Source organism: Engystomops pustulosus, chromosome 1 (assembly GCF_040894005.1).
Source record: "Engystomops pustulosus chromosome 1, aEngPut4.maternal, whole genome shotgun sequence".
Lineage (NCBI taxonomy): Eukaryota > Metazoa > Chordata > Amphibia > Anura > Leptodactylidae > Engystomops > Engystomops pustulosus.
In genome coordinates this window covers 277,841,868-277,854,788 of record NC_092411.1, presented here as the reverse complement: position 1 = coordinate 277,854,788, position 12,921 = coordinate 277,841,868, and the positions used below count along the sequence as shown (strand labels likewise).

General features: G+C 44.3%; 1 protein-coding gene across 2 annotated transcripts in view; it reads left to right on the top strand.

Annotated features, from left to right (window-relative positions):
• CTNNA2 (catenin alpha 2) overlaps nt 1–12,921 on the top strand; it is a 1,396,423-nt gene that overhangs the window by 1,251,495 nt on the left and 132,007 nt on the right. For both annotated transcript variants that reach the window (XM_072126314.1, XM_072126313.1), the window contains exons 10-11: nt 2,309–2,401; nt 5,389–5,545. In XM_072126314.1, the coding sequence (XP_071982415.1) occupies nt 2,309–2,401; nt 5,389–5,545 (250 nt within the window). The remainder of the gene's footprint in view (nt 1–2,308; nt 2,402–5,388; nt 5,546–12,921) is intronic.

The following is a 12,921-nucleotide window of genomic DNA, read 5'->3' as shown; positions in this document are numbered from 1 at the left end:
GTAATGACCCAGAAGGGCTCGGGGGCATTACCAGAGCCCTATCATTGCCATTGCTTCACTGGCTCATACACTGTGCAGAGGATAATTTTAATAGTTGATTTTAGAAGAAAATAGACCATGGATAACAAATATAAGAATATCACATTCAAAATGCTGCCATCTGCATATATATAGAACTTCATGTTTTTTATTCCTTCAGTTCCTCCTAATGGAGTCACCCACTGAGCCTCTCCCTCTCAGTCAGTCTCACTGAGAGAGGAAAAGGGGAGGGAAAAGCAGGATGAAACATAAACTCCTGCTACAGCTCCTCCTATTCATCAGTTCTCAGACAAGTAAACAAAGATCCACAGAGAGTTTGCAGACAGCACTAAATTAAATGGCAGGACTGCTGAACCCCTTGATGAACATTCAGGGATTATTATTACGACAGTAATGGTACATGTGCAATTGATGTAAAAGAGTGTCTAACTCCTTTAATAAACTTTATTGTATATGTTTTAATATACTTGGCTATGAAATCGTTATACCGTGCAGCTTGTTTCAAAATATTTTCTTAGTCGCTATGGGTAGTGATGGGCACTTTTTTATTTTGGTACTTATCTTTTGGGTTACTAGTGGTGATTTACTATTACAGCAGTCCATCTTGGTAAGGTGTGACAGTGCTATGAGGGTGAAAGATGTGCTGTGCTTGCTTAGAAGGATATAATGATATAAAAAGGATTTTATTAATAGAACACTCAGTAAGAAGTATTTGGAGCACATTGGTGCCACCACCTATGGATACGAATGTAGGGGGCTTAAATATTTAGAAAAATACTTGAAATTCTTGATGCTGAACCAAGAAGACCTGAAAGAATCCCAACTTGGTAGCAGCAGGTGAAAATGAAAACTTAAATTTTTAACTGGATTTCAGATTTAATAGGAAGAGTCTGTTTTTTTCTTAAAGGAAATCTACCATCAAAATCCATCATGATAAACCAAGGACACTTGCACATAGATCCAGGCACCGTGGTAATATTCTGTATTTGTTATCTTTGGCCTCCTTCTTTCTCATTTCAACTTTCAACTTTTAAAATGATGTAATGACCCAGAAGGGTTCGGGGGCATTACCAGAGCCCCATCCATGCCATTGCTTCACTGGCTCATACACTATGCAGAGGATAATTTTAAAAGTTGATTTTAGAAGAAAATAGACCATGGATAACAAATATAACAAGAATATCACATTCAAAGTGCCTGGATCAATGAGTAAGTGTCCCTGGTTAATCATGCCTTATTTTCATGGTAGATTTTCTTTAAGTTTACCTTGTGATGGTTTTAGTTATTTTATGTTTTAATTCTCTCGTCACATCTAAGGAGTGGTGGATTTAGCAAAAATGCAACCCCTTTCAATTGGTTTGGGACCCAAACTGGTTGTCAGAAAAAACCCCATAAAAACCATAAAGAATGCTGACCTGCATCCTCCCATGTGCCTTAAACTGTATAAACTCCCTTCCCTGCCATTTCGAGAAGGACAGTGCAATAGGTTTCCCCAGGTGTAACTTTTCTTGAGGCCTCGGAAATTAGAAATTGTTCTTGCGCAGTCCTGTACAATCTGCCGATTTTGGTAATTTGAAGGAAAACAAAATTAATGGATTTAAAAATGGAGTTTAATAAGCTGAAGACATTTTTATGTCTTCTACAGCCTTATTACATTTTTTTAAGAATTAAGTGTTATATAAAAAAGGCCATAACCTTGTAAGAGATATCTTACAAGTGTAGCTGTCGTTAGATCTACAGCTTAGCCGATTCAGGTCAACATGACCGCGGTGCAGTACCGAGCTCGGGCCACACTTGCATAGCTAGTGCTGTTCATGAGATCAAACCAAGATTTTTATTTGATTTTGATTGTAGGGGTTCATAGGGATATTCCGAAAAAGCCTAAAAAGCCTGAAGTCCTGAAGTTATAGAAGTCATTTTTGAAAGCATTAAAATGATGAAGATGAACAGGTGGATGTGCTTCTCACTAGAGTATAACCAAGACGTCAGAAACATGTTCATCCATGGAAATAGAGAGACAACATGATGCATCACCATATGGTGTTATTCCCTATAGAGCCCCAAGACGGAAGAGCACAGCACAGGGAACTAACTGGCCCTGGGGCCCTGCATAGGGCTACACGATAACATACCATTGGCATTCCGTCGAGGCCTGTACATATGTGTATGGAGGATATATTTGTGTTTAACATGTTGATTACCGTCCAGCTTGTTTTTTCAATAATGGTCGCATGAAGCTATTAACTCTTTCTGGTCTTCTGTCTTTCAGGTTGCAAACCTCGCCTGTTCCATTTCGAATAATGAAGATGGGGTAAAGTTAGTGAGAATGGCTGCCACCCAGATTGATAGCTTGTGCCCACAGGTACATGTAGCCAATGAAAGAATAAGATAACTAACATTAAGAACCACGCATTACTGCGCTGCTGCAAAATCATCATAAATCAAGATGATAAGGGGGGAGATTATAAAAAAAAAATGTAAACAGCCATCCATCCGTTATTAGATTGATCTAACATACAACTTATTTGTCAAATGTTTATGTCTTTCATGTGCAGTGGTTTGTATATTTTTTTATTTGGGGACCCCATACAAAGTTATGTCTGGGGTCCCTTTTACGCATGGCTCCCCTCTGAATGGCAGAAGAAATAGACTGTTGTTCCCTGCTCTGCCATTGCTCTAAACTGTATTGTGACCTCGAGTACTGTACTCGTATTTTTTTCACCTTATTTGTCTTTGTCATTTGTCAAATGCAGGGTTTTTAACACCTTTTTAGGCTCAAATTTATAAAAGGCGCAATTTGATGCGCAAATCATACCATTGCCTTTCCAGGACTGGCATGTTATTGCACAATTATTTGCGCCTGTATAGGGCTAACGTAAAATAACATGTAGGCCCATGTTTATTCTCTGGTCCAGCATAACATCTCCCATCCCGCCAGTTTCTGTTTGTATAAGTAGCTATTACAGTCACATCATGTTGACAGCAAAAGAGCACTGCAGCCTATCACTGGCCTCAAAAGTGATCATTGGCCTCATTGGTCTTTGCAATTTACTGGAGGTGCCATGCTGAACTGGATCGGAGGAAATAGGTAAGTTTATCAACAGTGATGGGACAGGATGGAAAGGAGAGGTAAGTAAACACTTATTGTAATGATATGACTCAATTGAGGGGAGAGAACAAACAAAAAATGTGAGCCCCAAAAAGCCCTACCTATTAACCTCAATTACCCTAAACAAAACAGAACGACTAGAAGGCAGTCCCTTACTGCACCAAAGTGCAAACATGTAACAGGACAAACAAACAGGTATGACAAACAGTCAACAAGCCACGTCACAACAGAGATAGCAAAAAAGAACAGACTCAAAGAGGCCAAATTGAGTGTCTCTCACAAGGTACAGAGCAGGTCAAGATAACTGTGAGCAGGTTATTTAATTGAAGCCAGAGAGTCACACCGATCACTATCAGTCACAGCCAGTTAACTATTGCTGGGCCAGAGCAGAGCGGCAGAGGAGATGGTTGTGATTGTGAACAGTGATTAAACAGAAATCAGTGACTCTTTGGTCACATTCTATAGACAGAGGACGATGCTGTCATGGATGTCACACTTATTCATAGTTTTATATCAGTCCCTGCTGCCTGTGATTTTCTTCGGCAAACCCCTTTAACCTATCGTCTGATTTTTAAGTTAACGAAGGAGAAAAAGGGAAACATATATCCACACAGCGTCCACATAACATTCACCACTATATTGATGAGGACTGTGCTGGAGAGTTTAGGAGCACCGTGACTTCTGTAACAGCAGATATTCCGTCATTCCAAGTATTCCGCTCGCTCCCTTTAAGATGACAAGTGTTGAAGAAATACAATTCTCCAGGAAATGAAAAGAAAAATATGTTGTTCATTTATTGTGTGTGATAGCCTTAGATGGGATTCGGAATGGAGTGCGCAATGATGGAAGTGTAAGACCGCTCCCTCACTGCTCGCCATCATCTGTCAACACCCGGCGTTTTAATGCCACTCGGCGAACACCGCTAAACAGCAGCTCTGGGACCATAGTTTAAGTTCTGCTCCAAGACATTTGCTGTTGTTAAAAGATCATAAATGACTAGAGGGATTTTGCCCATCCTATATAATTATACCGCTTCTCTATCTTTGAGGAGCTCCAGTGTGAACATAAAGGGAATCTGTCACATACTGTAAGACGTGGGGGCAGCTGTTACGTAGCCCGAACCAATATCCTAGAGATTGATGCCATCAATCACATTGCATCACTTACACAAGTTACAATCCTAGAACTAATGGTCAATGCGTAATCTAGTCTCCCGGTGGAAAACTTAATAGAGGCAAGAAGCTCTCTTCCTTTGAGAGGCTTTGAGAAAGCGCACATTTGCGAGAAACGGACCATCTCCTTCCATGTCTGGTGTCCTCCCTGCACTGCCGCACTGTATAAATAAAGATTCAGACTTTATTCTGTCCGTTGAGTGCCACTATCTTTTCTCTATTTGGTTGTTGTCTCCATCTTTCCTAAATTTCAGAATTTGTTGACAAAAATGATACTTTTTTGTCAATACCCCAAATGATGGTACTGCTGTAATTTGGATCAGTGCTGTATATTTCACAAATATGGTGACCACAGGGGTGCAGTTGCCACGAGGCGAGTTGAGCCTCTTGCCTCAGGCAGCAAGATGGGGGCACAGGTATCTACTACAAAGCAGGACCTGCCACTTAAAAATAATGTTTCCTTACACCTAATGTCAAAGCTTCCTATAGAAGGACAGCACGAAGAGATCTAGAAAACCATTAGTAATTGACACAGAAAGTATATTGGAAAATTGTATGATTTTTTATCATGTAAACAATAACATTAATTTTCCAAAATGAGAATACCCCTTTAACCACGGTTCTCCAATAACTACCAACACTTTCGCCCAAGCTGGGAGTGTCAATTAACCAACCAGTAGTCACAACAAAAAAACAAAGAGCCACAGCAAGGTAAGTATAACTTTTTTTTTTCAATGGTTTAGCCTCCAGGTTGTGTGTGATGGTTGGTGGAAGAGGGCCCTGAAATAACTAATAATAATTAATAAAAGCCTAAAAATTCTCGCAAAACCTATTCAATGAATATCATATTTTGTAATACAACCATGGCATGTCTAACAATAGACATGTGTAGTTAAACAATATGGGCTCGGAAAAGCAGGTCATCGTGAGACACTTCTCTATCTAAGAGGATTGGTCGTCACAGGAACATCTGTACAAGACAGGAAATAATGGAAGATTTACCAGTTTCCAATCTTATTAGTAGATCTTGTACTCTTATCATTGATATTTTTTTCTTTTTTTTTCCAGGTAATCAATGCCGCCCTGACTCTGGCTGCTAGACCTATGAGCAAAGTTGCCCAAGACAACATGGACGTTTTCAAAGACCAATGGGAGAAACAGGTCCGGGTCCTTACTGAGGCTGTAGATGACATCACTTCTGTAGATGACTTCCTATCTGTCTCTGGTAAGTCTACCGAGAAGTTTGAGATCTTCTACCGTAGACATCTATAGTAGAGCTAAGATTAACTGCAGATGTGTACAAAACTTATGGTAGACGTAAGTTGTAAGAATAAATGTATCCAATTGGAGCTGAGACAACAGTTCAGACCTTTAGTAAAGAAGACACCTTGCATGGAGGCCCTTGGCATATTGGTTACCGGCAGTTTTGTACTACTAAGCCGTAGGAATGCTAACATATTATGGAGTTATTATTGTGTCAACGCATAGCATAGCGCCATAAAATGCTAATTTACACTTACAATTTCACAAAGAAAAGGTTAGAACTTTTTGAATAATTTTTTTCAAATCCTAAGAAATATAATTAATTAAACATTAGTTGCTGATTTAATTACCCATATCCATAATTTCACAATTTAGTTGATGAGTTAAGTAGTTTTTTTAATTGGGCACAAAAAGTATTCAGTATTTTCAGATCTGTCTTTCGAAATATGCACCCATACGTTGTTCTTGTGGGACTTTTTTCTAAGTGATTGTTTTCTTTAAGAACTGTGAATTTACATTAAAATGAGCAAAAATATGGATATTAGATTAAAAAATATATTTTCTGTTAAATTGGTTTGGATTATAATTAATATCACTGTATTGAGTAAAGTGAAGGATTTTTTTTTCTTTTTAATCCGGTACCAGTGCTACAGAAATTCTACGCTTAAGGTTAATGTTAAGTACATAATACATAAAATATTCAGCCTATGCACAATGAAGTTACCAGCACCAGCTAACACTGTCCTTCATCTCCAGCAGAGAAAGCCAATGATTATATGAAAGAAAATGCTTTGTGGTATAAAATATAACCTGTAAATAGCACAAAATGCTATGTTTTCATGGCTATATAAAAGTATAAAATAAATAAATTATAAAAAATAATAAATAAAAGTCACAGACAATAAAGAAAGTCTTATGTGAACATTTGAATCTCACGGTATAAAGTTCTTATAAAATAACTGCTCTGCAGGTAGTGCTTATTTTTATTACTCCCCCCCCCCCAAAAAAAAATGTTTAAATTATAAAAGTGGATCCCTAATATCAACTCCTACAAAATGTACATGGTCTTACAAGCTTCATGTTCTGTAACCCCTGAAGTATTTCCAGTCTATGTATGTATATATATTACCTCTCCAGGCTCCGGCCTGCACTCTTGCTCCCAGCGTGTAGGCCGCATGCTGCTTCCATGCAGTCGTGTGCTCCTGCCACTAGAGGGAGCGCGCGCGGATTTCTTCCAGCCTTAAAGGGCCAGCGTCCTCCTTATTGGCTCTGGCATTCCAGGCTCGGCTATATAGCCTGGCGACTCCCAGCATCCCCGGCCGGATCTTCAGCTCATTCTACTGAGGAGAAAGCCTTCTTGAGCGTTTCCAGACGGCTCTGAGTTCCCGTGTTCCCGAGCGTTTCCAGACGCCTCTGTGTATTCTGCGATTCCTGTATTCCTGGTTTCCTGTGTTTCCTTGTTCCGTGTTTGCCTTCCCGTGGTCCTGCCTGCCTGCCTTCCCGTGGTCCTGCCTGCCTGCCTTCCCGTGGTCCTGCCTGCCTGCCTTCCCGTGGTCCTGCCTGCCTGCCTTCCCGTGGTCCTGCCTGCCTTCCCATGGTCCCCGTGTCCCTACCTTAGCTGCCACCGTGGGCCTAGTCGCACCCGTGGAGCGACCTGGTGACTCCCGCCGCAGCAAGACCATCCCGCTTTGCGGCGGGCTCTGGCGAAGACCAGGAGTTCACTTAGACTCCGCTCCCGGGTGCGGCTAAGGTTGTTATCTCCCGCGGTGGTCCAGGGAGTCCACTCACTTAGTCCTAAGGGACTATTCCCCTGAGACTGTGACAGTAAGATCCGGCCATGGACTCCGCCAAGGTCATGATCTCTGCCAAAGCCATGAACAGTGTCAAGGATCCGTACCAGCTTCTGGGTGACTTTCCCAGCACTATTGCCCAGCAGGCCCAAGAGATTGCTGCGCAAAAAGAACTCTTGGATAAACTCGTTGCCACCCTGCGGATTATTGCCTCCCAGCAGCAGGCTCCTGTGACTCCTCCTGTTGTTTCTGTCCCCCAGCCATGTTTTTCGGCAGCGAACTCTGGATTAGATTTTTTGATGCCAAACAAATTCGATGGCAACCCCAATTTTTGCAGGAGTTTTGTCGCCCAGTGCTCGTTGTACATCAAGCTGACGTCCTCCCAGTCCACCCCCGAACGCACTAAGTTGGCGTGTGTTTTTTCTTTGCTCACTGGAGAGGCGCTGGATTGGGCTACTCCTCTATGGGATAGTGGTGACCCGGACATAGTTACCCATACCAAGTTCCTGGCAAAAATCCAGTCCAGGTTTGAACCACCTAATCTGACCTGCATGGTTCCGGTGTCCTCAGTGTCTCCGCAGCTTCCCAGAGCTGCACCAGTGGCGCCCAAGCCTGCGCAGCTTCCCAGAGCTGCTCCCGTGACTCCGCAGCTCCCGGCAGCTGCTCCCGTGGCTCCGCAGCTCCCCGCAGCTGCTCCAGGGGCTCCGCAGCTGCCCAGAGCTGCTCCCGTGGCTCCGCAGCTGCCCAGAGCTGCTCCCGTGGCTCCGCAGCTCCCCGCAGCTGCTCCCGTGGCTCCGCAGCTCCCCGCAGATGCTCCCGTGGCTCCGCAGCTCCCCGCAGCTGCTCCCGTGGCTCCGCAGCTCCCCGCAGCTGCTCCCGTGGCTCCGCAGCTCCCCGCAGCTGCTCCAGTGGCTCCACAGCTCCCCGCAGCTGCCCCAGTGGCTCCGCAGCTCCCCGCAGCTGCTCCAGTGCCTCTCCAGCCTCCGCAGCTTGCCAATGCTGCTCCAGTGACTCTCCAGCCTCCGCAGCTTGCCAATGCTGCTCCAGAGACTCTCCAGCCTCCGCAGCTTGCCAATGCTACTCCAGAGACTCTCCAGCCTCCGCAGCTTGCCCATGCTGCTCCAGAGACTCTCCAGCCTCCGCAGCTTGCCCATGCTGCTCCAGAGACTCTCCAGCCTCCGCAGCTTGCCCATGCTGCTCCAGAGACTCTCCAGCCTCCGCAGCTTGCCCATGCTGCTCCAGAGACTCTCCAGCCTCCGCAGCTTGCCACGGCTGCTCCAGAGACTCTGAAGCTTGCCAGTGCTGCCCAAGTGGCGCCCCAGACTCCGCAGCTTGCCACGGCTGCTCCAGTGGCGCCCCAGATTCTGCAGCTTGCCACGGCTGCTCCAGTGGCGTCCCAGACTCCGCAGCTTGCCACGGCTGCTCCAGAGACTCCGCAGCTTGCCACGGCTGCTCCAGAGACTCCGCAGCTTGCCACGGCTGCTCCAGAGACTCCACAGCTTGCCACGGCTGCTCTGGCCACCCCTGAGGCTGCTCCGGTGTGCATAGAGCCGACCCAGCCTGCTTCCCAAGTCTTCCCGGTGCCTTCTCTCCTCCTAAGGTGTCTCACCACCAAGAAGAATTGGAGGAGGCGAAGAAAGAAGGACAGCGGGCTGAAGAAGAGAAGAGGGGCCCTAAGGGGAGGGGTACTGTCACGGTTACACCCGCGATCCTCGGTACGGATTGAGGGTGTACCTGTGCCTGCTGCCGCGGTCCCCGCTCCCCCAGCTCTCACTTACCTCTCCAGGCTCCGGCCTGCACTCTTGCTCCCAGCGTGTAGGCCGCATGCTGCTTCCATGCAGTCGCGTGCTCCTGCCACTAGAGGGAGCGCGCGCGGATTTCTTCCAGCCTTAAAGGGCCAGCGTCCTCCTTATTGGCTCTGGCATTCCAGGCTCGGCTATATAGCCTGGCGACTCCCAGCATCCCCGGCCGGATCTTCAGCTCATTCTACTGAGGAGAAAGCCTTCTTGAGCGTTTCCAGACGCCTCTGAGTTCCCGTGTTCCCGAGCATTTCCAGACGCCTCTGTGTATTCTGCGATTCCTGTATTCCTGGTTTCCTGTGTTTCCTTGTTCCGTGTTTGCCTTCCATGGTCCTGCCTGCCTGCCTTCCCGTGGTCCTGCCTGCCTGCCTTCCCGTGGTCCTGCCTGCCTGCCTTCCCGTGGTCCTGCCTGCCTTCCCGTGGTCCTGCCTGCCTTCCCGTGGTCCTGCCTGCCTTCCCGTGGTCCTGCCTGCCTGCCTTCCCGTGGTCCTGCCTGCCTGCCTTCCCGTGGTCCTGCCTGCCTGCCTTCCCATGGTCCTGCCTGCCTGCCTTCCCGTGGTCCTGCCTGCCTGCCTTCCCGTGGTCCTGCCTGCCTGCCCTCCTGTGGTCCTGCCTGCCTTCCCGTGGTCCTGCCTGCCTTCCCATGGTCCCCGTGTCCCTACCTTGGCTGCCACCGTGGGCCTAGTTGCACCCGTGGAGCGACCTGGTGACTCCCGCCGCAGCAAGACCATCCCGCTTTGCGGCGGGCTCTGGCGAAGACCAGGAGTTCACTTAGACTCCGCTCCCGGGTGCGGCTAAGGTTGTTATCTCCCGCGGTGGTCCAGGGAGTCCACTCACTTAGTCCTAAGGGACTATTCCCCTGAGATTGTGACAATATATATATATATATATATATATATATATATATATATATATATATATATATGCAGGAACGGTGTGTGTGTGGGGCGGGGGTTTAAAAGTTAATCCAATTGAATCAACAACCATAATTGCTGGGGGATTCCCCCCAAATATCCCTTTTGTTTTATATAGAATTTTTTTTGTTCACAATTACTGCAAGAAGTGGTGCACTAACAAGTGCACTTTTTTACTATGAGAACTGTCAATCTGTGGAATAGCCGAGCTCAGGTGCTGGTCACAGCAGGGACAGCAGAGAGCTTCAAAAAGGGTCTAGATGCCTTTTTACACCTAAATAACATTGATGGTTATGTTATATAGAATTGTTTCCCCTAAATCCCTTCTACATCCAATCCCTTCCCTTCCTTGGTTGAACTTAATGGACAAGTGTCTTTTTTCAACCGTATAAACTATGATACTATGATACTTTAAAAAAAATGCATAGCATACAAATAAGCTTTCACGTAATCGACGTAACAGACTTGGTACATAAACCAAAATAACAAAAGTGATAAAAAGACACAAAGAAGAAAAAAACAAGCAATGATCAGCAGTTTGATATTCAGTCTGTGGATGGGACCTGCAGGGACTGGTAAGGTGGGGGGTACAGCTTACTTCCGTTTGGGCCTTGTTGTTTGAGCAGCCTAATGGCAGCGGGGAGGAAAGACCTCCGATAACACTTCCTTTCACACTTGGGGCGCAGCAGTCGGTGCTCCCCAATGCCACCATAGTCTTATGCATGGGACTTCAGAATAGATTTCTACTTAGACAGCTACCACCTGCACTATGTCAGGAGGACCCCCCAGGACAGAGCTGGCTTTCCTAATCCATTTGTCCAGTTTGCTCCTCTCCTTAGTCGAGATGCTGCAACAAACTACACCAAAGAAGATGGCTGACAACACTACAGAGTTGAAGGTCTTATAAAGTTCCCCCTGCACTCCAAATGTCCTCAGCCTCCTCAGCAGGTATAGCCTGCTCTGACCCTTTCTGTGAAGTCATTTTATGTTCTCTGTCCACTCCAGTTTATTGTTGAGGACACCCAACTACAGGCGGTCCCCTACTTAAGGACACCCGACTCACAGATGACTCCTAGTTAAAGATGGACCACTCTGCCCCCTGTGACCTCTGGTAAAGCTCTCTGCTTTACTATAGTCCCAGGCTGCAATGATCAGCTGTAAGGTGTCTGTAATGAAGCTTTATTGCTAATCCGTGGTCCAATTACAGCAAAAAATGTTTAAACTCCAATTGTCATTGGGGAAAATTTTTTTTTGTCTGGATCTACAATTATAAAATATACAGTTTTGACTTACATACAATTTAACTTAAGAACAAATCTATGGAACCTATCTTGTATGTAACTGGGGGACTGCCTGTACTTAAAGGACTTCACTACCTCAGTGTCTGCGCCCTGGATGACCACTGGTTGAGAAGGAGGACTGTCCACCACCATCTACCACGGAAGTCCACCACCATCTCCGTGGTCTTCCCAGCATTTATCCTAAGGCTGTTTTGCTGGCACTCCCTGTCGTTCTCACCTGTGCACCTGTACTACTAATCACAGTACCTGACACACAGTCCCGAGCTCTCACATACTGAGGTCGATTTGGGAGGTAGTCTAGGATCCAACTAGATCCTTTCCAGCCAGATCCAGTTTGTCTCTTAGTATCCCTGCCTGTATTATATTGAAGGCACTGGAGAAAGCAAAGAACATCATTCTCCATAGGTTTCCATACTTTGATATTTCGCTGTACGGAACATTGAGAGAAAGATCAGAGAGTTATTACTGTGCTAACACTGTTTTGTATTATAATTCCTCACGAGAGCATGAAAACATTAATTCTGCATGTACAATAATTTATGGAAAACTATGGACTTATATGAAGCCCAACATGTGCTTAGTGCCATAAAATGCTAATTTACAAGAGCGCCTACAATTTCGGGAACTCGACAAAGAAAAGGTTAGAACTTTTTGAATATTTTATTTTTTCTAATCCTAAGAACATTGGTTGCTGATTTCATTACCCATATTCATAATTTCATAATTTAGCAGATGACTTAAGTTGTTTTATTAATTGGGCACAAGAAGTATTTAGTATTTTTGGATCTGTCTTTCGAAATAAAAACCCACTTTGTTTTTCGAACTTTCAAAAGTTTTTTTAAATAAATAGCAGTCATTTGAATTTACATTCAAATTAGGGAAAATATGGAAATTAGGCAACAAATATATTTTCTATTATATTGGTTTGGCTTTTGATTAATACCACTGTAATGAGAAAAATGAAGGATTTTTTTTTTTTTTTTAAATCGGGTACAAGTGCAACAGAAATTTCGCAATTAAGGTTACTGTTTAGTACATAATACATAAAATATTCAGCCTATGCACAATGAAGGCTACAGCACCAGCTAACACTGTCCTTCATCTCCAGCAGAGAAAGCCGAGGATTATATGCAAGAATGCACGGTGGTATATAATATAACCTGTACATAACATAAATAGCTATGTTTTCATGGCTATATAAAAGTGTAAAATGAATTAATAATAAAAAAAATAAGAAATAAAAGTCACTTGTAATAAACAAAGAGTTTTATGTGAACGTTGGAATCTCATTGTAGAAAGTTCTTTCGAAGTAGAAGAGTTTTTTTTATTTCCATTCAGTTACATATTTTTTTTATACCATCATGACCTCTATACTTTATATTAAGACAATAATGTTGCAGGAGGCGGTGCTAATCTCTATCTCCAAAAAAAAAACAAAAAAAAAACTAAGAATTAATTTCTCATACTATCTCAAAACTATTTTAAAAAATGTTCATAGTCTTACAAGCTTAAATGCCCTACTCGGGCCTCCTGT